The following is a 23839-nucleotide window of genomic DNA, read 5'->3' on the forward strand; positions in this document are numbered from 1 at the left end:
ACCCACAGCCACTCCGTCTTGAGTTTGAGTCTGTTGACACCCATCCAGGCCCCAACAGCCTCCAGACACCGGAACATCATTTCCGCCGCTTCGTTGACTGGACATGGGGTGGAGATGTAAAGCTGGGTATCATCAGCGTACTGATGATACCTCACCCCATGCCCTCGGATGATCTCACCCAGCGGTTTCATGTAGATATTAAATAGCAGGGGGGAGAGGACCGACCCCTGAGGCACCCCACAAGGGAGAGACCTCGGAGTCGACCTCTGACCCCCCACTAACACCGACTGCGACCGGCCGGAGAGGTAGGAGGAGAACCACTGAAGAACAGTGCCCCCCACTCCCAACCCCTCCAGCCGGTGCAGAAGGATACCATGGTCGATGGTATCAAAAGCCGCTGAGAGGTCAAGGAGCACCAGGACAGAGGATAAACCCCTGTCCCGGGCCCACCAGAGATCATCCATCAACGCGACCAAAGCAGTTTCCGTGCTGTAACCGGGCCTGAAACCCGACTGCTGGGGACCTAGATAATCGGCTTCTTCCAAAGACCGTTGGAGCTGGAGCGCCACCACCTTCTCAACAACCTTCCCCATAAAGGGGAGGTTGGAGACTGGGCGATAGTTATTAAGTACGGCTGGATCCAGGGAAGGCTTCTTGAGGAGGGGGCGCACAAGCGCCTCTTTATAGAGAGTTGGAAAAACTCCCCTCCCTAAGGAAGCGTTGGTAATCTCCTGGACCCAGCTCCGTGTCACCTCCCTGCTGGCCGAGACCAACCAGGAGGGACACGGATCCAGTAAACAGGTGGCGGAACTCACAGATCCAAGGAGCTGGTGGCAGGATAAAGATTCCAGACACTGAAGTCCTCTCCAGAGCAGGCCTACCATCAATTCTCACCATGCTAATTGTTCTGCCTGACTGGCTCAGGCAATGCGTAATAGTCCAAGGAAAAGAAATCAAACACACATGTATTCTGCTAATCAGCAAACTTGTATTAAATAAACAAAAAAGGGTTACTCAAAACAGTTCTTACTGTCCAAAAACAATGATAGTGCAAGGCTTACTTCAGCCGCATACAAAAACACAGGAGGAAACAAACAAAGACAACCTGGAATGAGAAAGACGTTTCAGGAGTCCTTTTGAATCTTTAAAGCAAACAGCAAGTCCCAGAGTTTTCACCTCCCACTTGTCTGAAAAAGCTGGGTTGAAAACTCCAACGGCACGGAACAGAAACTTCAGAGCAGGAACCACAAAATAACACAGATAAACAGCCACAGTTTGCCTTGGCCCTCTATTCCCTTTTATCCCTTTAGCCCTCATTAAGGAAACCACACCCAGCCCTCAGTATAAGAACCACACCCAGCCCAGGTGCTACTATGATGACTTGTAATACTCCTTCAGCCGATCCCTTCTCTGCATAGCTCTTCTGCTACGCAGATCAATATATTGATCTGCAGAAGAATCCAGAGACGAAAGACTATCTGAGGGACTGTATGCCAAATCCCCTGGGCTGTCTGCTGAATCCTGCATACCTGTGGCCTCGTCCTCCTGGCTGTCTGCCACGTCTTCCTGGCTGTCTGCCACATCTTCCTGGCTGTCAGCCAGGCTTTCGCATTCAGTGTGTGCCGCGTCTCTCCCATCTGTGGGAGCAACGGCTGGCCCAGGCCCAAACACAACACTAATGAAAGCCCAGACATGCTGGGCAGATCATGTTGCTAGGATGCCAGACTAAAACCTCCTTCAAGTCCCTCGATATCGACACCACCTCCTGGGAAATCCTGGCACGAGACAGACCAACATGGAACATGCTGATCTACCAAGGCTGCCAGATATCTGAGGACAGAAGAACAATCATAGTAGAAGAGAAGTGAGCACTCCACAAAGCCAGTTTAGGCCTTACCAGCCACCTGCGGACACATCGTGTATAGCTCACAACCCATTAGATGTCAAGGTCCTGTTCGAGCACAATGTATGAACATAATAATAACATAATAATAACCTAATAACCTAATAACTAAGGTAAAGTACTGAATTGGAAATTAGAACATTTATTTCATTAACTTTCTGAAAAGTTTCTTTTGCTCAAAATAATTTTCTCATACGTTTCTATTTATTACGGTAGGATTATAAAGTAGTATTTGCATACTGAGAAAATGATAGAAAGGTAGAAATAAGTAGGGTTAGCACAGATAAGGCTGAGACTGAAAGTAATGATTAAAAAGTTCTTACATTTATGAGGGGTGACCAAAAGATCTAGAGTTTTCTGGGATAGGTTGGGCCAGATTGCCATCATCTCTTTTCTCAATTCAGCATCCATCTGCTGTTTGTCAGCTCCCCCTAGAAGAGTCAAACCAGGAATGAGAAGAAAAAACAAGTGGCTAGACATCTCAACTCTACCTTTTCCCATTGAAATGTTAAACATTTACTTTTTATCAGTGTCAACACTAATGTTGCTTTTAAAAATGCTATTACAGTTTATATTCAAATTTGATAAAACTATGTTTAGTCATTTAACAATAACACTTCAAATTAGAGATTAAAAAAGCATTTTTGATTGTCTATGATCTGAAAATATTTTTATAACCATCTGGCAAGTCAAGAGAGATGGATTCTAGCACCATATTTTGTCTCAAGTTTGTAATTTTCCATATAAAGGGAGAAAATTATTGAGGTGCAGGAATGCACTGTGTCAAAAGAAGAAAAAAACCCTAAAGCACATGACTACAACAAAAAGTCTCAAGAGAACTGAAACTAGGAATTATTAATGAATGAAGGAATAATACACATGGGAAAGTATTTTTTTAAAAAACTCAATGCTCTCTTGCCTTCCTGAAGTTGTCAACACTGCAGAGTACTTATTCTGCATCAGTTTCCCCAATTTGTATAAAACAGTGATGGTGAATCTTTTAGAGGCCAAGTGCCAAACTGTGCACACATGCCCAAACTGAAAGGTGTGTGTATGTGCGCAAGCGCCTGCATACACAAACATGTGTGCACTTGCGCAGCCGAGATCCAAAGATCAGCTGGCTGGGGGGAGGCGGCGCATCCCAACACCGGCAGCTCTGCAAGAGGTAAAATCTTTTTCTTTTGTGAGCTTCTGTTTCAACATTTGCAGGGAAATAGAAGCTCATGAAAGAAACACCACGGAGATCTGACATGGGGTGACAGTGCAAGTGCCAGCAGAGAGGGCTCTGTGTGCCACCTCTGGCATGCATGCCATAGGTTCGCCATCACGGGTATAAGGCACTGTCACAAGCAGCATTTGTGTTCAACATTACCTTATTGTTAGTATTAGTATCTGAAAATGTGCTTTATTTAGTCTCATTTCCCACTTGCCAGCAAAATAACCGGATCTATGGAAATGGCACTTGCCTTTGGCAATCTTGATGTCAAGGGCAGTCCTGATCAATGCCATAAGGGTAGAATTGAAATGGACCGTGTTGTCATCTGCCACAGGTAAATCCATTCGTAGTAATCTCTGGAGAAATTCAAGCAGAAATGTGTAAATTTAGGACCTCCTTCACTTTCCGGTTTGTCATGCACAGAGGAATATAAGAGCCTTGGGGAGAACTCTGAGCTTACATCCTTTTTCCTGTGTTGCCTCTATTATTCAAATTATCCATACTAATGAACTACTGTTCTACTTCGTTTTTCTTTCACTCAACATTTTCTATGCACAGATGCTATGGATTTTCCATCAGCCGTGTGGAAATTTGGTTACAAATAATCCTACCTAATAATTACATAAAAGTTCAATTGAGTATAAAGCATGCAGCTAGAAAGTTAATTCCATAAAAATACTTGGAATCTATTCTCACATTAATGTAGCTAGGATTGTCTATTAGACTATAAAATCTTTGGAAGAAACCAATGCTTACTGTTGTCTAAAATGTATTATGTTGTTTTCAGAAGAGTTGAAATTGTTTTTAGACTTCAGTTTTAACTCTTCCGCTGTGTAGACTGTAGATTACAATGCTCACAGCTCTGCTTCTAGACTTTCCCCACAATTGCTGACGAAATTCAGGAATGCTTTTCAGGGTCCTCACTAGAATTCACATACTACCATTCTCTAATGAATCCCATCTTCTAACCCCCCCAGAGTTCTCCCCTCAGTGCTCAGGTTGTGTCTGTATTTTAAAGTAAAAATTGTAAAATAACACAAAAGTCCCATCTTTCAAGATAGCAGCAGACATCAGCAATAAAGGGATGGGTTCAAGGAGAATGCATTCAACCATTGACCAAGAGCACGTTTTGTCAAATGTGCAAGATTAGAAGCATGCAAAAGGACCATGCAGCATGCAGCATGCATCACAGCACTGCACAGTGTAAAGGCATCCAGAGAATACATATTGAGACTCATTCATAGCTCTGATATAGATTGATCTATAGGGAGAGATCCGGACTGTGGGCTCTTGGTGCAAAAAATGGGTGCATCCTTAACACACAAAAAAAGAAAGAAATGAAACTGGCAGATCATCATAGGCCATGTGCCATTCCTCTGAGCCAAGGCTATGGGCTAGAGATCACACAAGATGCTCAGGGTGGGGCTTGATTAGCTAGTGCATTAGCTGAGATAGGCTACGGACTAATGGAAATGGGGGGGGGGGGGTTAGACAGTCACGAGTTTGGGAGTTTGTTAAGTAAATGTCACTGAACAGAGGTGCACAGGATGATAGGTAAGATCAAAACAGGGAAGGAAGAAAGCAAGAGAGAAAGTGGGAGGCACACATACAAGTGATCATGATACATTCAGCAGAAGATCCCTCAGGAACCTCATGTCCAGAAAACCTGTAGATCCTGAAGACCAGCCTGCACTGGAGGCCTACTGAAAAAAAGCTTACCCAGGATTTGTGCTTCTGCATTGAGCAATTTGTTAAGAATGCTGCCTGTTCACTTACATTCCTTTGCAATTTTCAACTGTTCATCAACAGGCTACAAGCTGGTATGTAAACTTCAGTTCTGTCATATAATTCAATCCAATTTGTCAGAGATAATCCTTTGCTTCTGGCCACATGCAAAGTCTTGTATGGAGGCGAATGGTGAGTCACTTTCTAGATAGGACGAGGTAAATAATGTTCCCAACCCCATCATTTAGACCATTCCTTTGTATTGTATTTTGAAAATTAATTCACTGAGGATTGTGGCATGGCACTTCAGATATTTTGGCAGTTCATCTAGAATAGTTGTAGAAATTATAATTTTATTGTGCAGCCAAAATCAAGTAACTACACAATATAGGAGGATTCAGATGTTATTACTCACTAGTTGCAGTCAGGATTTCGTATGTTAACAAGAGTTACTCCTCCAATTGCTGTATACTATTTCTACATAATAGTAATGCTTTAATTTGAGGACCAGCAGTATTGTCCTGGATCACATAAGCTTTCGCTCAAGTATGATCACATTAAAGCATTCTCATTCTACCATAAAAACTGCACGGGAAAAGCCTTGGTGTAGCATTAAGTTGTGAATTGTTATTTTCTTGCTTCTGTTCCAATTAAGCAACCTTTTTTCCCCCAACTTTGTTCTTTCCCTTTTTGCTCAACCAAAGAAACATCCCAAAGATGTTTTTATACTGGCCCAAGTAATCTCTAAAGCATAACCTTCACCAGATTGTGTATACTTGTACTTTTTATAATTTCACTCATAGTCTTCAGCTCCTCCTTACTGAATTTGAATTTTCTTGTGACTTTTTTTTGCAGTAGAGGACAATAGCTTAGATTCCCATGCATTGGAGCAAGATGGTTTAAGCAAGTTAAGGGAGATGAAAGCGTCACATTGAGTTAGCCAAAGTGTGCAGACTATTGAATATGAGAATGCCAGGTTATGTGTAGACTCCAGATCTGTAGGGGACTGAGCCTTTAAGATTGTTATTTGATACAGAAGGAAGTTTATATGCTAAGGAATAATCATAGCAGAAAAGAATGGGGAATGATAGATGGTACAGGCAGCAATTCTTCCATTAGGTCAGATAAGGCAATCAGAAACTCTCATTCCTTTCCCCAGTCATGGATTTGTAGACTCATTCCCTCTCTTAGTCGTTTTCTGGACAGCCAGTAGCATATATAAGTTAACCTAGGGATGCATAATGATAACTAATTATAAGGGGAGGAAAGTATAAACAGAAGGATTAATCAACTGTGGGAGGGAGGGGAAGGAGGTTATTGTAGTGTATTACATCTAGGAAATCTTTTTTTACTTAAAGGATGTAAAGTTGAGAAACAGAAGCACAGATATGGAAATAGCACAAGTAGGAAAGATCCTCTGCATCTTGATATCGAAGCCTTGGCCCAAATTTATCTTGTTTTGCATATCATGTTAACTTAGTATTCCCCAAATAAATCAGTTCACATTAAGTAATAAAACCTATGGATTGAAACTAATGGCTCTACTTGCCAGGAATATATACTGTTCCATGGTCTTCTTTAGTCTCCTTGTACAAAGACAAGAAGCCAGTCTTGTTTACAGATCTATTTCTAGTCTTGCAATTCTAGTCTTGTAAGTTCACCTTTTCTGAAAACTACTTTAATGCTTCAAGGTCTATCAAAAGCTAAGTTTGTATTCAGGCTGGGTTTTGAGAACATAACTTTTCATTGATGGAGGAACAAGCTGCAGTGTGATTTGAGTTCATATCCTCTTCTGAGCTTTTACAATTTGGGTTTAGAGCTCATTATTTGATAACAGAACATAAATGTAACATTTTGAAAACAGGACTGTTTGAAGCACTGCTCAGTTGAAAAAGCAGTTTTCTGTAAATGCAGCTTTTATCTTCAAAAGCAACTGAATTTTCCATTTTTAATCTTCTTAAGATGAGTAGCTGTTACTGCGATAGAAAAGAATATCTTCTTTGATGTCTCTTTCTGTTCATAACTTGCATTGCTTTGAGTATCTTCATACACAGAAATGTAGCAAGCAGTTACATGGAAGTGGATTTGTTTCCAATGTAGTAGTAGTTTACAACAAAGGTGGTTCCCCAGTCCTTACATTGCTACCTTTTCTGCACTATAAATGTTTTATTTTGTCAGCTATTTAATCTTCCTACATCAGTCTCCATAGTATTTCAAGAATTTTATTATTCATACAGTAGTTTTTAGAGTGTCAATATTAATAAATATTTTAGTTGATTTGTGTATTGTTGCATTTTATATAAATTGATGGTTTTACAATGTATCACCCACAGAACTTTTAAACAGAGAGAGGTAAATAAGAATAAAAATAAAATACATAAAAGTTATTTCTATACAGAAACACTATAGCTTAATATTAAAATAAACACTTGCACCTGGAAGATCTTGACCTGAGTCATGTCCCTTTAGAACCTAACAAAAGGTTCATAGTTTACAGTTGGAAAATAATTGGGATATGAGTGAATAAAGTAACATTTCTTTGCTTAAAACAATTTTATATATTCATTTAGCAGTTCTCATGACTGTTAATACTGTTAATTTCAGTGACGTTGGGGACTTCTTCCAGTTCCACAATCCATAAGCAAATAAAGGCAATGTTGCTTGATCCTTTTCTTTTGCTCAATTCTCATATTGCTTTTTCTCTTTTCAATCTTAAGTTTATTTACAAATGTATTGGTGATTGTATGAAAACTTTTCATATTCATATTATACTTTCACCTTATATTATATTTAAACAGTAGTAGTCCTTCAGTATAGAAGGTTCCTAGTGTTCTTAGTCAAAAGGCAATCATAGACCTATTCCATCTTTGCCTCTTTAAGAATTTTCTCTGGAAAAAGTGACAGAAGAAATGGCGAGAAATTATGAATGGAAGATGTAGACAGCACGCGTTATAAAAAGTGATAATTTTCAAAGCAAGTGATGGAGTACTTGAGTTTCTAAATGTGCCTAAATAATTAGCATCTGGTGTTATGTTCCCCAAAATACTCGTTGCTTACATTGTAACATATCCTTTGTCTTATTAAGGTCATGCTCATTGCAAGATAAATGGGAATGTTTACTTTAAATGCTTATTCTCTGAGTCCAACAGAGCATGGGTGTCAAACTGCGGCATCACGTTGCCATCACGTGACGTATTACGACATTTCCCCCCCCCCATTGTGGAGCTGGGGTGGGCGTGGCCTGGATGTTACGCATCTGGCCCGTGGGCCAATAGTTTGACATCCCTGCAATAGAGGATATTTTCTACCTCAGGATGTTTTTATCTCCTGGAGCTAGTAGGCAGGGTCCACAATTAAACTTGCTTTTCCAGAGGGTGAGAAGCCATATTGTCTCCCAAATTATCTTAGAAAAGCAAGATTATTTCTTAACAGTGTAACTAACATAACAGGAAAAGAAAACTATATTTTAAGTACATTTATTTCAGTTTCATTTACAAAAAAGCAGTCTACTACATTACAATCTGATGTGGCAATAGTAGTGGATTCCTATACTTGGCAGTAGCCTGAACTAATTGCTCTCCAGGGCTCTTCCAAACCTTATATTTTATGACCCAAAAGGTCAGACAAAAGGAAATCCCCAGTGAGTACTGCCTACCAACACCCATATATGAGAAAGAGAAACATTAATAGAATTATGGTTATCAGTTTTCTGAATTAGAGGAACCAGAGGCTTCAAAGAATAAATAACCATGATGAGAAAGCCCCATGGAAGGCATTCTCAACCTTGGGATGTATCAGAGTATTTATGGAAAGAATTCTGACTTTATCATCAACTCAACAGGACATAACTTTTCAAAGCTCTGAGGCACATACAGTGCTACCTCTACTTAAGAACGCCTCTACTTAACAACTTTTCTAGATAAGAACCGGGTGTTCAAGATTTTTTTGCCTCTTCTTAAGAACCATTTTCTACTTAAGAACCGGAGCCTGGAAAAATTTCCCAGGAAATTTGAGAGCGGCACGAAGGCCTGGCCAGTTTCTTGCCATTCCCCTGGGTTACTCTCTCGGTGCTGTGTATGGGAGGCAGCCTCGTGCCGGGTGTATGGGAGGCCCTCTTTTTTTTTAAAAGCCTTAAACTTTTGGATTTTTTTCATTCCCCTCACTTCACCTTCTTCCTTCAGCAGCGACTGTCCTCCTCCTCTTCTTCCTCCTCCTCCCACCCAAATTCCGAGCTTTTATTTCTTTCCTAATGGGTTTGCACGCATTATTTGCTTTTACATTGATTCCTATGGGGAAAATTGCTTCTACTTGCAAACTTTTCTACTTAAGAACCTGGTCACAGAACGAATTAAGTTCTTAAGTAGAGGTACCACTGTATATCTATTTTGTATTGGTTAGAAAATTCCTATGCAGAGGCACGTGTGTAATCTACATCTCTCTCATAAGAGAATTTCGTGGAAAGTTACAGTCATGGTTACACATTCATTCTCCTGAGCAAGTAAGCTGTTACATTCCCTGGCATTTTTCATTCTACGATACATTGTGAAGTCGATACAAATGGATGAATTCATTAATATGTTCCAGGAGTGAAATGTGACTAGTTCAGAGTGGATCGTGGGTACTGGTAGTGGGGATTTTAAGTGGTTAGCTGAACTGGTAAAAAACAGTCCTGGTTGGCCCTGCCTACTCCCGCCCACTTGCTTAATGCTCACCCCTTCCATTCTGTGTGTATACCCAAGAAGGAGAAGACCTGGCTGAACTTTTTTTCCTCCCTTCACAGCAAAGGGAACAGAGCTGCAGCAGCCTGCCTGTCCCTTTAAGATACTTTAACACACACACCCTCCATAGGGAGGTGGCTGAAGGGACCTTAAAGAGAGCAGCAGCAGCACCACTGTGAATGGAGAGAGAAATGTTTGGTTTCTCTATGCCACAGCATTCAACATTAAATGCTGCAGCAGAGAGAATACAATTTTTTCTCCCTCCATTCACAGCGGAGCTGCTGCAGCCTGTCCCTTTAAGGTACTTCGACCCCTGGGAGGGAGGGGGCTGGGGGGGCATAAAGGGAGCAGCTCCATGTGAAGGGTAGGAGAAAATGTTGGCTTCTCTCTACCACAGCAGTGAATGTAGTGCTTCTCTCCCCCTTTCCGGCTCATACACACAGAGCAAACATGAGGAGACAAGAAGCAGCCAGGTTGAATGCTAGAAGACTTAGCTGAACTCTTTGTGGTTTCTGTAGGCATGGCTTGATGGATGTGGCTTGGTAGGGTGGTGCCACCCAGTGGTGGATTCCTACTGGTGCAGTAGGCAACTCTGTTCTGGTAGCAGCCGCCAGATTGTGCAATTTGTGCGTGACTGCTCTGATGCCAGTCCGTCCGGTGGTGCAATCTTTTTCCCTGAATTTTTTGGCTTTTTTTGCTTCCTCTGCATGTGCAGATGCAAAATCTTGTGAGGGGATGCTTGTGCTCGTGAGATTTCGGCAATTTTGCTAAAATCATGTGCGCACGAGTACGTCCTTGCAAAATTGTGGCTCGTTTTTGCTTCCTATGCATTTCCAGAAGCAAAATCATGCACACACGCATACAGGCACGCCCAAATGAAAAGGATGTGCACACAGTGCACTTGTATACAGGTAAGTGAAACCTGCTGCTGATGTCATCCCACCTTGCCCTGAGTGATGGCCACGCCCACACAGTCACATGACTCCACCATAAGCCATGTCCACAGAACCAGTAGGAAAAAAAATTGAATGTCACCCCTGACTTGTTCCTTGTTTATCTAGTATAGAAGGCTCAAGTAATTTCCAAATTTTGAAACACTAACATTCTGCAAAATTAAGACCTGTACATACATTTAATTTAGGCCATGCAATCAAAGGTGGGCTTCAAAATTTTAACACAGGGTTCTCTGCTCGGTTGCTGGGTGGATGTGGCCATGGTGGAAATGGCCTAGTCAGCTTCCTGCACCATGGGGGGTGGGGGGCAGCATTTTGGCCTTCCCCAGGCTCAGGACATTTTCCTTGACTCTCTGGGAGGGCACAAATGGCCTTCCCAGGTTCTGGAGGCTGGAAATAGGCCTGTTTCCAGCCTTCCTGAACTTCTGGTAGGGCCATTTTTCACTCTCCCTGAGCCTCTGCATACATTCTGCGCTTACCTGCCTCCATAATGGGCTGCATGGGGACTCCTGGGAGGGAAGGGTTGGGCAGAGCCAGCCAGGAGTGGGATTTGGGGCTTCTCCAAACTGCACAGAATCTTAGCTAGAGGTTCTCCCAAACTCCCTGCAAACTCCCTGCAAACTCCCAATAGTTCACCTCTGCATGCAATGCATACTCCTTAGAATGTAATCACATCAGAAAGAATAACTAGAGAACATTTTATTGCAACCGAAAAATTAATATTGGAACAAGTGTAGAATTTGTATAAAAATAAATTAGAATCTTCTGGTTTTGAAATTTATGAACTGATAACTATTAAGAAATTTATTTTAAGAGACAGCAACTTAAACAATCATACAACCTTCCGTCCCCTGTCCAATTGTCTCTCCTATATTTTATATATATTTTCTCCCATCCATATATCCTTCCTCTACTCTTCATTGATGTATTCTATTCTCATATCTCTTCTTCTATCCCTTCCCTGATATTTACTACTACACGTTTTTATTCTCCTTAACTTTCAATTTGTATTGGACAAAATAAATAAATAAAAATAAATAAATAAAATAAACCATGGGCTTAAAGGGAATTTGTAAATACTTTCACTCTGTAAGCATTCAATCATCTTCCATGAGAGAAATCTTCAGAATATTTATTAATTGGACCATTCTTTAAAAAGGTTTTTAGCATGATGAGAGAAAAATCTTATTTTCACTCCAACTCAGGATGCTATTTTATGGCAGATGTGTGATAATGTTGCCTTTAAGCAGTTATGTCAAGTAAGTCAAGACTATTGACAGCTTCCCAGACAGGATATTTTCTCTCTCTTTTTTTAATTAAAATAAAAAGTTCTTTTTTTTGTACTCTCTGAGTTAAAAATATAAAGAAAGCAAAGGTTTCCAAGAAAAACTGAATTACAGATATTGCTACGCAGCTGTAATTGAATGTTATTGAAAAAAACCTCACATCTGAGCTTTGACGGAAAATCCTGTATATAAAGCAAGATATGTTAGCATGTTTGGTAAAGCTGAAGCTAATTATAAGAATAAAAGAAGGGCAGCTATCATTATAGTATGTGAAAGCAAGCATCATTGAAATCCAATGTCACGAACCAGCTTCCCAAATGAAGTAGTTGAACCATGCTTACTGTAATGACTATTCAGAATTTCTTAATGCTGATTTTTTTTAAAAAGGTGAGATCGTACAAGAGAGGCACAATCTCAGACTAAGTCAAAATGAGAGCAAGCATTCTTTTTGCATAGAGACTGTAGTATTGGTTCTATGTCTGTTTTGCAAATGAGTTAGCTACTTTGGGTGAGAGTAACTGGTAACACACTAGGCATTTTAGAGGGATTAATGTCAAGCTGCATAACACAGATTTTGTGATAAAAGGATGTGATACATTCCACTAGTCCAATATGGGTCTACGGAGAGGGGCGGCATACAAATCCAATAAATAAAATAAATAAAATAAATGATTTGCCAAACTAGTTTGTAAAAAGAGTCTGTCTAGAAATTGCATAGCATACTTCGGAACTGATGTCTGCAAATCACTTGCATTGAAATGGTTAATACTTTTGTATCTCCAAGAAACACTTTTGAGAATATTTTGCCACAGTTTGGAATTCAGAGTAAAACGTGTAATTTCATATTGAGAAGGAGCTCTGATCCCATCCTTGGTACCATCCTTCAACAGATGCTGAAGAACTAAAGTATGGAGTATTTTTTTCATATACTGAAATTAGCTCAAATACCATTGATTTTGAAGTCAAAGTTCTCTATTTGGGATTCCGCCTTTGAAGTTTTGAGGAGCTCATAAGCCTCTCTAGGGAAATACCACTTGTAACAGATTTTGCTGTGTAATTCACATTATGTCACAAAATGTTGCTCTGTTGCTTTGACAGTCCTTTTGTCTCAATACATGCTGAAAATTTCCCTAAAGGGGAAAAAAAGATAATTACCCACAGAAACATGGAAGTTGGTAATTCTGAAGTCCAAAGTTGCTGTGAAGTAAAAACTGTGACCAAAATCATCATGTTTGTGGCTTTTTTTTACTGGTAGTAGATGCCTTTATTATGATGAAATATGGTGATGTATATTTGAAAAGTGCATTTCTTCCCCTGAATCCTGTAGATTTTCTCCTATCTTTCAAAAGTTGGAAGAATGGATGACAATTTAAGGAATAAAGGTCCTTAGGATCATAGAGTTTTGCAATATTAATATAACTGAAAGAACTGGAAGAGTCATTTTGAATAACATTGGATTCTTTACTATCAGATTTAAGATGTCGAGGTGTAAAGTTTACTCTGCACAAAGGGTATAGGTAAAATAGAAGTGGGGGTCATGCCATTAGATCTGATGAGGTGATAGAAGGGTATACTGATAATATAAATTTAATTGCATGTACTCAAGACTGCTAAAGGGGCAGGAGGTGCCAAGGGAATAATAGGTTTAAGTGGTTGCCAAGATAATACCTGTTCTGGAGATATTGTGCCAATAAAATCTATCCCAAGAACCTCAATTCTGTATTCAGATAACCAGCAAAGTTTTGATACGGCAATAGTAGGAAACAGGTATCAATATAGATACGATATAGATAGGAAATAATTCTTGCCTATCTACTGGCAATAGATCCCAGTGAAGATGAATTCTTTGTCATCATTGGGGGGAGGGCATTTCCATTTTCAGAAAGATTATAGTCACCTAACTTTTCTCCGGTCTGTAGAATCTTGAATTTTGCCTTCTCAGAACAACAGCCTACTATCAGAGGTAACATAGAATCCAACATGAAAGTTAGTACTAGTGAGATTAGTTTTGGGATTGAAAAAAAACAATCAAAGTTGACAGTTTGTCATTATTATAGAATTTTGTGAAATGGATGGTAACTCCATCAATGAAACAAGGTTTTGCAAAGGTTGATCCCAATTTCTTACTGCCCCTTTTCTGAAGGGACAATTGCCTGAAGAGTTTGTTCTGTTACTTTAGATTAAAAAAAATGTGACCAGAAAATAAGAAAGAAATCTTCAGCTAGGGAATTTTCTAGAACATCTTTTTGTATAGGTGCTACCTCATACACATGGCTCACAAATAACATGAAGTCTACTTACAGGTATCTTCAGTGCTCTTTTCTGATAAGTACATGAAGACAGATCTTTGACAATTTGACAGGAACTAAGTTGGTTGCTAGATGCTTGGATGAATTTAAAAGCTTCTAATCAAGACGTGTTTTTTTGCTGAAATAGTTATTTTTTAGCTATTTTTTCATTCTTTTGGCAGATTATAAAATTTAAATCTGGAGAGATGTACCTGTACTATGATTCTGTTCTTAAATGAACAAATGAATAAGAAGTGGCCTTAATATAATTCTGGTGTTCATGGGATCCTTTAATTGTAAGGAAGAAATATATTTATTTTCTTGAAGTTCTATGATCCAACAGATCAGTCACAACTTGTAACTAATGCATTGGCCAAGTACAGAAGGATAGTTCAGTTCAGATAGGTGTACTATTAGCAGATTGACAGTTCTTGAGAATTTGGAAAATACATGGTTAGAATGAGACTTGGTATGAATTCTTAAATATTTGGTTCCATTCATCTAATAATTAGTAGGCAATATTTTTGCAACAGGCAAAATCTTTTATTTTTGAAAAAAGGGGTTGATCCCTAAAATCCATAAAGTACATGAGTAAAATGTGAAATTGCTAGAGTAGATACAGCTGAAATTTTCAACCACATTATTATTATTTTTTCATTTGGGAAGGAAATTCTATGTGGACTCAATCTCAAATCAGTGATTGGCTAGACTAGCTAGAGGGACTGTATTGCTTAATTTTCACAGCACAATCTTATGAGTTTTTCAGAAATTGTAAAAATGGATATATGGATATATGGATATCTGTATTTATTTATTTATTTATTTATTTTGTCTAATACACAATGAGGGTTTTAGTGGGCATATATCTATATACACGTAGTAAAATGCATGATGAAGGTTATAGAGGAGATACTCATAGTAAAATATATCTAAGAAATAATAGAAAAGAAGGTATAGTAATATCAATAAAAGAATAGAAGAAGAGATATAGGAATAGAAGAAAGGTATAGGAGTTATAGGAGAGCAATACGACAGGGGATGGAAGGCACTCCAGTGCACTTGTACTCGCCCCTTGCTGACCTCTTAGGAATCTGGATAGGTCAACCATAGATAATCTAAGGGTAAAGTGTTGGGGGTTTGGGGATGACACTATGGAGTCCGGTAATAAGTTCCACGATTTGACAACTCGGTTACTGAAGTCATATTTTTTACAGTCGAGTTTGGAGCGGGTAATATTAAGTTTAAATCTGTTGTGTGCTCTTGTGTTGTTGTGATTGAAGCTGAAGTAGTCGCTGACAGGCAGGACGTTGCAGCATATGATCTTGTGGGCAATACTTAGATCTTGTTTAAGGCATTTTAGTTCTAAACTTTCTAGGCCCAGAATTGAAAGTCTAGTCTCGTAGGGTATTCTATTTCGAGTGGAGGAGTGAAGGGCTCTTCTGGTGAAGTATCTTTGGACATTTTCAAGGGTGTTAATGTCTGAGAGGTGATATGGGTTCCAAACAGATGAGCTGTATTTGAGGATGGGTCTGGCAAAAGTTTTGTAAGCTCTGGTAAGTAGTGTGAGATTGCCAGAGCAGAAGCTACGTAGGATTAGGTTTATAACTCTTGAAGCCTTCTTGGCTATATTGTTGCAGTGGGCTTTGGCACTTCAATCTTTTGTTATTAGTATACCAAGGTCTTTAACCGAGTGGGGATTATCTGTGATAATTTGAGTATTTGGAGTTCAGATTCTTCTTCCCAATGTGTAGGACAGAGCAATTGCTAGTTGAGATTTGGAGTTGCCATGTGTTAGACCACTCAGAAACAGCGTCAAGGTCTTTTTGGAGAGTAGTTATGTTATCGGTGGTGTTGAAGAGTTTTACATCATCGCCGAAGAGGATACAGTTGCTTGTGAGGTAATCGCAAAGGTCATTGATGTAGAGAATGAAAAGCGTTGGTCCCAGTACACTACCTTGGGGAACACCGCTTTTAACTGGGGCGGGGGTGGATATGGTGCTTCCTATTTTGACTACTTGTTGTCTGTTTGACAGGAATGATGTAATCCAGCTATGGAGGGATCCTGAGATGCCATAGGATTTGAGTTTTAGGAGTACTTTGTCGTGAACCACTGAATCAAAGGCTTTGCAGAAGTCAATATAAATTGCATCTGTAGATTTCCCTTGATCTAGATGAGTTGTCCATATATTTTTGCAGTGGAGGAGCTGCAGGTTGCAGGATAGTTTGTTTCTGAAACCAAATTGCTTGTTAGAGAGCAAATTATTAGTTTCTAGATGGAGAGTAATTGATTTGTTTATAATTGATTCCATGACTTTGCATGGGATGCAGCATAGTGAAATTGGTCTGTAGTTATCGACAAGAGAGGGGTCTCCTTTTTTGAAGATGGGGATGACCATTGCTTTCGACCATAGCTTAGGAAGTGTGCTGGTTCTGAAGGATTTTTCAAAAATTATGCTTAGTGGTTCAGCTATGGCAGAAGAGAGCTTTTTTAGGAAGTAAGCACATAGACCATCTGGTCTGACTGATAGAGAAGATTAATAAATTGTTCATCTTTGTTTTATCTTAGTTCTTTGGAAGATTTAACCATGGTAGTTAAGTAAAATGAAATGGTTGTTTAGCTTTGGAGCTATGTTCATTTCCTCTTGACTCGTGAAAAAGCTTTATTTTTATCCTTGTTACCTTTATGGTATTCTAAGATTCTTGGAGGAAAAAAAGGAACCAATTAAATCAATCTAAGAGCACTGATTCTTATCTTGGTTTCTTAACAATTGCATGTGTTTTCTTGAAGCAAAATATAGGTCAAATATTTGAAATGGATAGCATCCAGAGTTGAGTAATCCAAAAGGGCTCCTGCGCATGAAAATTTCTGTAAGTCATTCTTGGCTGGCCTGGAATGAAACCAAAGATGCCATCTTTTATGTTGTTTTTGTATTGGCAGAAATTCCAAATGCTACTACAGTGTTTTTCTATACATCTCAACCTTTTCTCATAGGGGAGTTTAGACTATACCTCACAATAGGAAATGAATGCTGCAACAGAGGTATCAGTAATAGGAAATGTGAGCATCCTGAAACTTGATTGAGAAATGCATAGTGTTTATTCACTAATTCAAAATCTGTTTCTGGTCATGTGGGCCAATCTGCTTTTCAAAGGTTATTAAGGTAGTTTGAAGACAATAACTACATACTTGGTAAGAAAGAAAATGGCTTTAAGGGAAGCAAGTATTCAGGTTCATTGAACAGAAGAGAAATATAGAACCGTAATGTATTGGCTAATAATAAGTTGTGAAAAGTTCAGCTAGGAATTAACAAGTCCCTGTAGAGGAAGGCTAAAGTTTTCCTGAAAGAGCAAAAGAGCAGCTTCTACTTTCAAAATAGAATCCAGAGATTTCCAAGACGCTGCAAGACAGGAAGGAGGAAATACTAATATACCACTGGTTAGAAAATAGAACAAATTATTGCTAACTACATTGTGAACACTTAAGTATGTAAAAAAATTATACCTGATGAAAGCTTAATAGAGCAAATAAGATAAAGTTATGAACTATCAAGTTAGACTATTATTTGTTTTCCATGTTACTTATATGTTTTGCTTCTATTTTTTTGGTGTTATCTAAAAGAGATAAATTGATTTCTGACAATAACTATAACTGGGCTAAGGAAAATATACACAGTTTTGGAAGAATGCATAGACTGGTCCTGTACTCGCCTACATTTTCATATGAGTTTTTGATGTATTGTGTTTTGTATTGTATTTTGTACTGTCTTTTTTTTTCTTTCTGTATTATAATTGTAAATATTTTTTTTCTAAAAAAAGAAAAGAAAATACTAATATACACCTTTTCATCACCTTTGGAATTTCTCCACTTTTAAAGAGCCTTTCTTTAAATTTTGAGAATAAATTATCAGCCTTAGATGGGAAAGAGACGAAGGAAAGGTGAAATAATGTTCTGATAACCCTGAATCCCAATGTGGTAAATAGGACTTCTCCTTATGGGGTCAGATTCTATTGATAGTTCAAAAATACTCCTTTGCACCAACCAACCAAATATCATTGACCCTATGTTCAGAAACAGTTCATTAAGGAATAATTTCCATCTATTAAACCCCCAAACTATCCTTCGAAATAAGTCTAAAAATTATCTTTAACAGGAGGGAGGTGTATTTATTTATTTATTCATTCATTCATTCATTCATTCATTCATTCTTTCTTTTGTTCATTCATTCAATTTCTATGCTGTCCTTCTCAACCAACTCAGGGCCGCTCACAACAGAATAAATACAAAATACAAAGCATGTAAGAAATCTAATATTAAAAAAATTCTAAAAATTCTAAACCCCCATTTTCCTAAAAACAATAATCCACATTCATCCAATGACATCGGCCGGAGTTAGTTCTTAACACTCACGGCCCCCAGGCCTGCTGGCAAAGATGGGTCTTCAAGGCCTTGCGAAAGGCCAGGAGGGTGGGGGCGGTACGAGTTGGGAGTTAGTTCCAAAGGGCCAGAGCCATCACAGGGAAGGCCCTGCCTGACGACATTGCCTGGCTGATGGCGCCTGGAGATGGCCGACTCTGTGGGACCTGACCGGTTGGTGGAATACATGAGGCAGTTATGATAAATACAAATGAATTGTTAGAGGCCATAACTGGCCCAAAGATTCCCACCCTTAAATTAGGAAGGATCTAGATCTGCCTCTAAACTCTAATGTCTCAAGTTTTTTCCCTGGATAACTGAGTTGGCGCAAATGGGAGATTTATTACTCACCCCCACCTCAGACATCCACCCAGAAGGTCTTGGAGCCAGAATGGAAAGCTGCCCTGAGGGATGGAATGCTGGCCCTCTTCCAAGCTGTTGCCCTCAGAAGCCTCCATTCGTTGAGTTCGAAGAAGTGGGCTCGGTGACTGTGTCCCCGCCCAGCCCTGTAGAAAAGTGGAGGGCAACGGGATGGAACTCAGCACTTAGGAATGGAAGAGGTTGCATCTTGTGGGTCTTTGATGGTTGATGGAACCTAATGGCTGGTACAAGTGCTGTGGTCTCTAGTGATACTGAGTGTCATGTAGTACTACACTCCCATAGTTACAAAGGAATGGCAGGAATAGATAGATATACCCTCTCGTTCCTGGTTCCCTGTTTCTAGGCTGGAGGCAATTACAGCAAGAGTTCAGAAAATATACCACCCAATTCCATTGCCTTCTCAGTTGCCCCACTTTTTAGCTAGGTAAGTAGTTATAGGAGGTGGAAAAGAAATGCTGGGTAGGTATAAAGAAAAATAAAAGACAACATTTTCTAAATATGACCTATACTGAATGGACTATTAAAGAATTCCATCAGACCAATCACTCTACTCTCTAGGCATGACCATCAGGTAGAGGCAAATGTACTTGTGGACCCTATTAGCTCCAGGAAGTTGTGCCATCCTGAGGTGGATGATGCCCTCTATAGCAGTGTTTCCCAACCTTGGCAACTTGAAGATATTTGGACTTCAACTCCCAGAATTCCCCAGCCAGCGAATGCTGGCTGGGGAATTGTGGGAGTTGAAGTCCAGATATCTTCAAGTTGCCAAGGTTGGGAAACACTGCTCTATAGGACACAGGGGAAGAGCAACGATCGCTTTTATTTCTTAATTCAAACCAATCATAAGCAAATGAACCTACCAAGAGGCCAAAAGATTTGGCATGTTTAATCCAGTAGCAAGAGACTGTTAAGGATAGTTTTACATTTCTACTATGACTTCTGCGTTGTAATTCAAAAATGTAGGAACCATATGGGAGATATGCAATTGCATCTGGAGGATTTATAGCTATTGGCAACCAAATGGCCCTAGCATAATTGGACAGCAATTTTTCCTACATAACGCCCTCCTTAATAAAACAACTGAACAAGACAACAATCCTCCCCACCTCACCCAGCTCTCATATTATGTCAGAAACTTGTAGGGATTGTGTAGGGAAAGTGTAGGGATTGACGCAATAATGCACTTTTTATTACTATCTGAATCAGAATTCTTGAATACATAGCCCAACATTAATAACTACCACAGTTCATCTGAAGAACCTCATTCACAGATTTTGACTCTACTTGAGTATCATTTTGAAGCATTTCATAATTTCCTTAGTGTTCTTGCTTGCATTCACGTGATTGCCTTCTCCTGTGTCATTCCAGCATATGGTGGCATCTTTGCTACATAACTTTCATAGTCTCCGATTGCACTGCACCTCAATCAATTTCTTGTATCTCTGGCTAACAAAGGTAGAGAAAAGCCCTTTCCATTCAAGCGAGAGTGAACATTTCAGTAGCTAGGCCATGAATCAGTAACATAAATCCAATGGATGAGGTGAAGGAAAGATCTTTCTCTCTGTCTCACTCACACACATGGAAAATGTCACAAGAACTCTGGTTGCTGAATTGGGAATTGGGAGAGAGAAAGAAGACACACTTTGGATCAGTTACTGAATCGCGCAGAGGATTAGGGTTAGACTATGGAAATACTGAGGGACAGAAGGAAAAAAATTCTCACGGAACTGTATTGACAGAGGAAGAGGCATGAAAGCAGAGAAAGGGGGGCAGAAAAAGGAGTAATTGCTTCTTGTTAATAGTGAACACCTTAACATAAGGTCATGTTCTTGTAGACAGAAAACTTCTCAGGTCAAGCAAATACCTGCAATTCATCTGACATTGTGCCAATTTCCTTGCTAATCCTCAGTCATACAGGGGAGTGCATGGGAGGTTCTCCAGATGTGTGGACCTCAGTTGATGCTAGTTGGGGACAACGGTGAGGCTAGTTGGGGAATTTTGCAGATTGTCCAGATATCTGAAGACCATCTGAAGTTTGGGAAAGTTGCTCTAAGTGAGGGTTTGAAGGGATACTGCTGTACATAATTTTTCACGATTTTATTGCCCTTTTCCCCCATAGTGTTCTTATTGTTTACCCTCTTCAATTGCAAAGCCAGCTCGTGCCATCTGGATATTTGAAATGATTTTTTTATCCTACTGTTCTACAGTGTTGTGTGGTTTAAAGTAGAGAAAAACTACTCACGTAAGTCTTTTTAGAGTATGGAACTTGACGATAAAAACATGCAAACTGGCTTGGATTCTAGCTGCGTATTGATTAAAGACACTTCGATGTTAAATATTCAGAATAAGCATTATTTTTAAATGTCAGTTGGTGTTATTCATATTTTTAATTGAGGTATATATTTTTGTATGTATTGCTGGGGAGGGGCATAATAGCAATTTTTCTTCTAATGCAAATAACAAGCGTGGAGATGGATTCTGATTAGAATTATGCAATGTATGTATCCTGCTTTTGATATAACATAACCTAATAGCATTACCTTCATCTAATCATACTCTGCAATTGATACAGATTGTTATTTATTTTTACCTTTAGTTTTAAAGTAGAATTTTCCCTTTTATTTTTACACCATCATTTTTATTGAAGCAATGAACTAGCATGTCTTTAACAACCCTGTAATCCCTTGCTTCGGGGTGGAGTCGAGGTGACCGAATGGAGCTGAGCGTGTTTACTAGCTGGATGTCCTTCCTGTCATCTATGTAGGGTTTGCAACATATGTTTTCTTTGTGTCCTGATAGAGAAACATCTGCCGCTGTCAAGAATTGAACTCTCAACCTTCAGAGTGGGAGGCAGGTATCTTCATCTCTAGACCACTGCATTTCTTGGGCCATGAATTGGCATTAATTCTTCCTTCTGGGTAATTCTGCTGCAGGCTGCAGAAAAATCTGGTTCATTCAAACTGAGCTATCCACTATGTTTCTGGTTACAGTGGTACCTCTACCTAAGAACGCCTCTACATTCGAACTTTTCTAGATAAGAACCAGGTGTTTAAGATTTTTTGCCTCTTCTCAAGAGACCATTTTCCACTTACAAACCTGAGTCTCTGAAACTGTAACCAGAAAAGTCAGGGAGAAGCCTCCATGGGGCCTCTCTAGGAATTTCCTGGGAGGAAACAGGGCCAAAAAAGGTAGGGAGAAGCCTCTGTGGGGCCTTTCTAGGAATCTCCTGGGAGGAAACAGGGCCGGAAAAGGTAGGGAGAAGCCTCTCTGGGGCTTCTCTAGGAATCTCCTGGGAGGAAATGGCCGAAAAAGGCAGGGAGAAGCCTCTGTGGGGCTTCTCTAGGAATCTCCTGGGAGGAAATGGCTGAAAAAGGCAGGGAGAAGCCTCTGTGGGGCTTCTCTAGGAATCTCCTAGGAGGAAATGGCCGAAAAAGGCAGTGAGAAGCCTCTGTGGGGTTTCTCTAGGAATCTCCTGGGAGGAAACAGAGCCTCCACCCTCCTATGGTTTCCCCAATCGCGTGCCTTATTTGCTTTTACATTGATTCCTATGGGAAAATTGCTTTTTCTTACAAACCTTTCTACTTAAGAACCTGATCATGGAACGAATTAAGTTCATAAGTAGAGGTACCACTGTATTTCCTTCCTTGCAGAACTGCATCAGACAATACAGAAGCTGAGCAGTAGGCAGAGATGGGTTCCTACCATTTCTAACCTGTTCTAACCGTTAGTAACTTGGTGATGATGTCATGGAGCCCGTTCCGTTGGTGTTTCTTTGGGTGCTGCCATCTTGTATTTTGCTTCTGCAGGCGCAGAAACTAATTTATTTTTTGAATGCTGCAGGTATGCATGCGCAAAGCACACACACACCTATGGCATGACCCTGAACGAACCGGCAGCAAAAGGATCCAGAACCCACCTCTGGCAGTAGGGGAATGAGAGGTGCTGCATTGAGAAATAGAAGCAATAGCAATAGCAGTAGCACTTAGACTTATATACCACTTCACAGTGCTTTACAGCCCTCTCTAAGTGGTTTACAGAATCAGCATTACCCCAACAACCTGGGTCCTCATTTTACCGACCTTGGAAGGATGGAAGACTGAGTCAACCTTGAGAAATATAGATTTCTCCCTGCCACTTCAGAATACAACCTTCCTATTCCACCTGAAAGCTATTCATATGAAATGTATTAATATTTACTTATCAGGTGTTTGTATACAGAAGACTTTGGAAGAGGCAGCTTATCACTTGACCAGTCAACAGTTAAATGGACCAGCTTTGTCAGAGACCATTCAGGTATAAAACTGGCTTCTCCCACTGTCTGCTTCTTCTGCAATTGCAGCTCTGGAAGATAAGGAATTGACTATCTATTTCTATCAAATTAGCCTGCAAAACAGATGACAGGAGCCACAATGTCTACATAAGGCATGCCACCTTTTTTTAAACATTGAAATGACAGTTTAGCATTCTTTAAGAAGTGTGCTAAACTCAAAGTTAAGACAGTTGACAGACAAGAGTGATGGTTGCAAAACAAAATGGGAAGCTTTCCTACTACACTGAGAACGTACTAGAGAGACGGTCCCTGAAGATGGGCTCCACCACGATTCCAAAAGCTCGGAAGACAAAACCTTTGGCCCTGGTGAGCAACTGAAATTGGTCCTGCAGTGTTAATCCTGGGACGCATATATTCACCTTCATTTATGAGCAACTACTCCCCATTGTCAGCTGTTATCTCAGCTATTTTTAGAGCACTAAACCCATTGCCATATTCATGAATCTTTCACTGGACCCATGTTTAGCAGTAAATTTGTTTAATTTTAAAATAGCCTCCCTAGTACCTGATCTGTTAGCTGTTTCCCGACAAGCTTTTTCCCCCTACTCCTATTTATTCCAGATTTTCAGTCTAAGCTAAGGAAACGTTTGGAACACTCTGTCCTTGCTCCATCTTCAATAAGCAG

The 23839-nt window shown here is 39.8% G+C and overlaps 1 protein-coding gene across 1 annotated transcript in view; it reads right to left on the bottom strand.

Annotated features, from left to right (window-relative positions):
• CACNA1A (calcium voltage-gated channel subunit alpha1 A) overlaps positions 1-23839 on the bottom strand; it is a 419872-nt gene that overhangs the window by 41254 nt on the left and 354779 nt on the right. Inside the window, exons 41-42 of the mRNA XM_070739561.1 lie at positions 3370-3475; positions 2227-2334 (exon numbers count right to left, since the gene is read on the bottom strand). Coding sequence (XP_070595662.1) covers positions 2227-2334; positions 3370-3475 — 214 coding nt within the window. The remainder of the gene's footprint in view (positions 1-2226; positions 2335-3369; positions 3476-23839) is intronic.

The sequence above is a fragment of the Erythrolamprus reginae genome, chromosome 2 (genome assembly GCF_031021105.1).
Source record: "Erythrolamprus reginae isolate rEryReg1 chromosome 2, rEryReg1.hap1, whole genome shotgun sequence".
In the NCBI taxonomy this organism is placed as follows: Eukaryota; Metazoa; Chordata; class Lepidosauria; order Squamata; family Dipsadidae; genus Erythrolamprus; species Erythrolamprus reginae.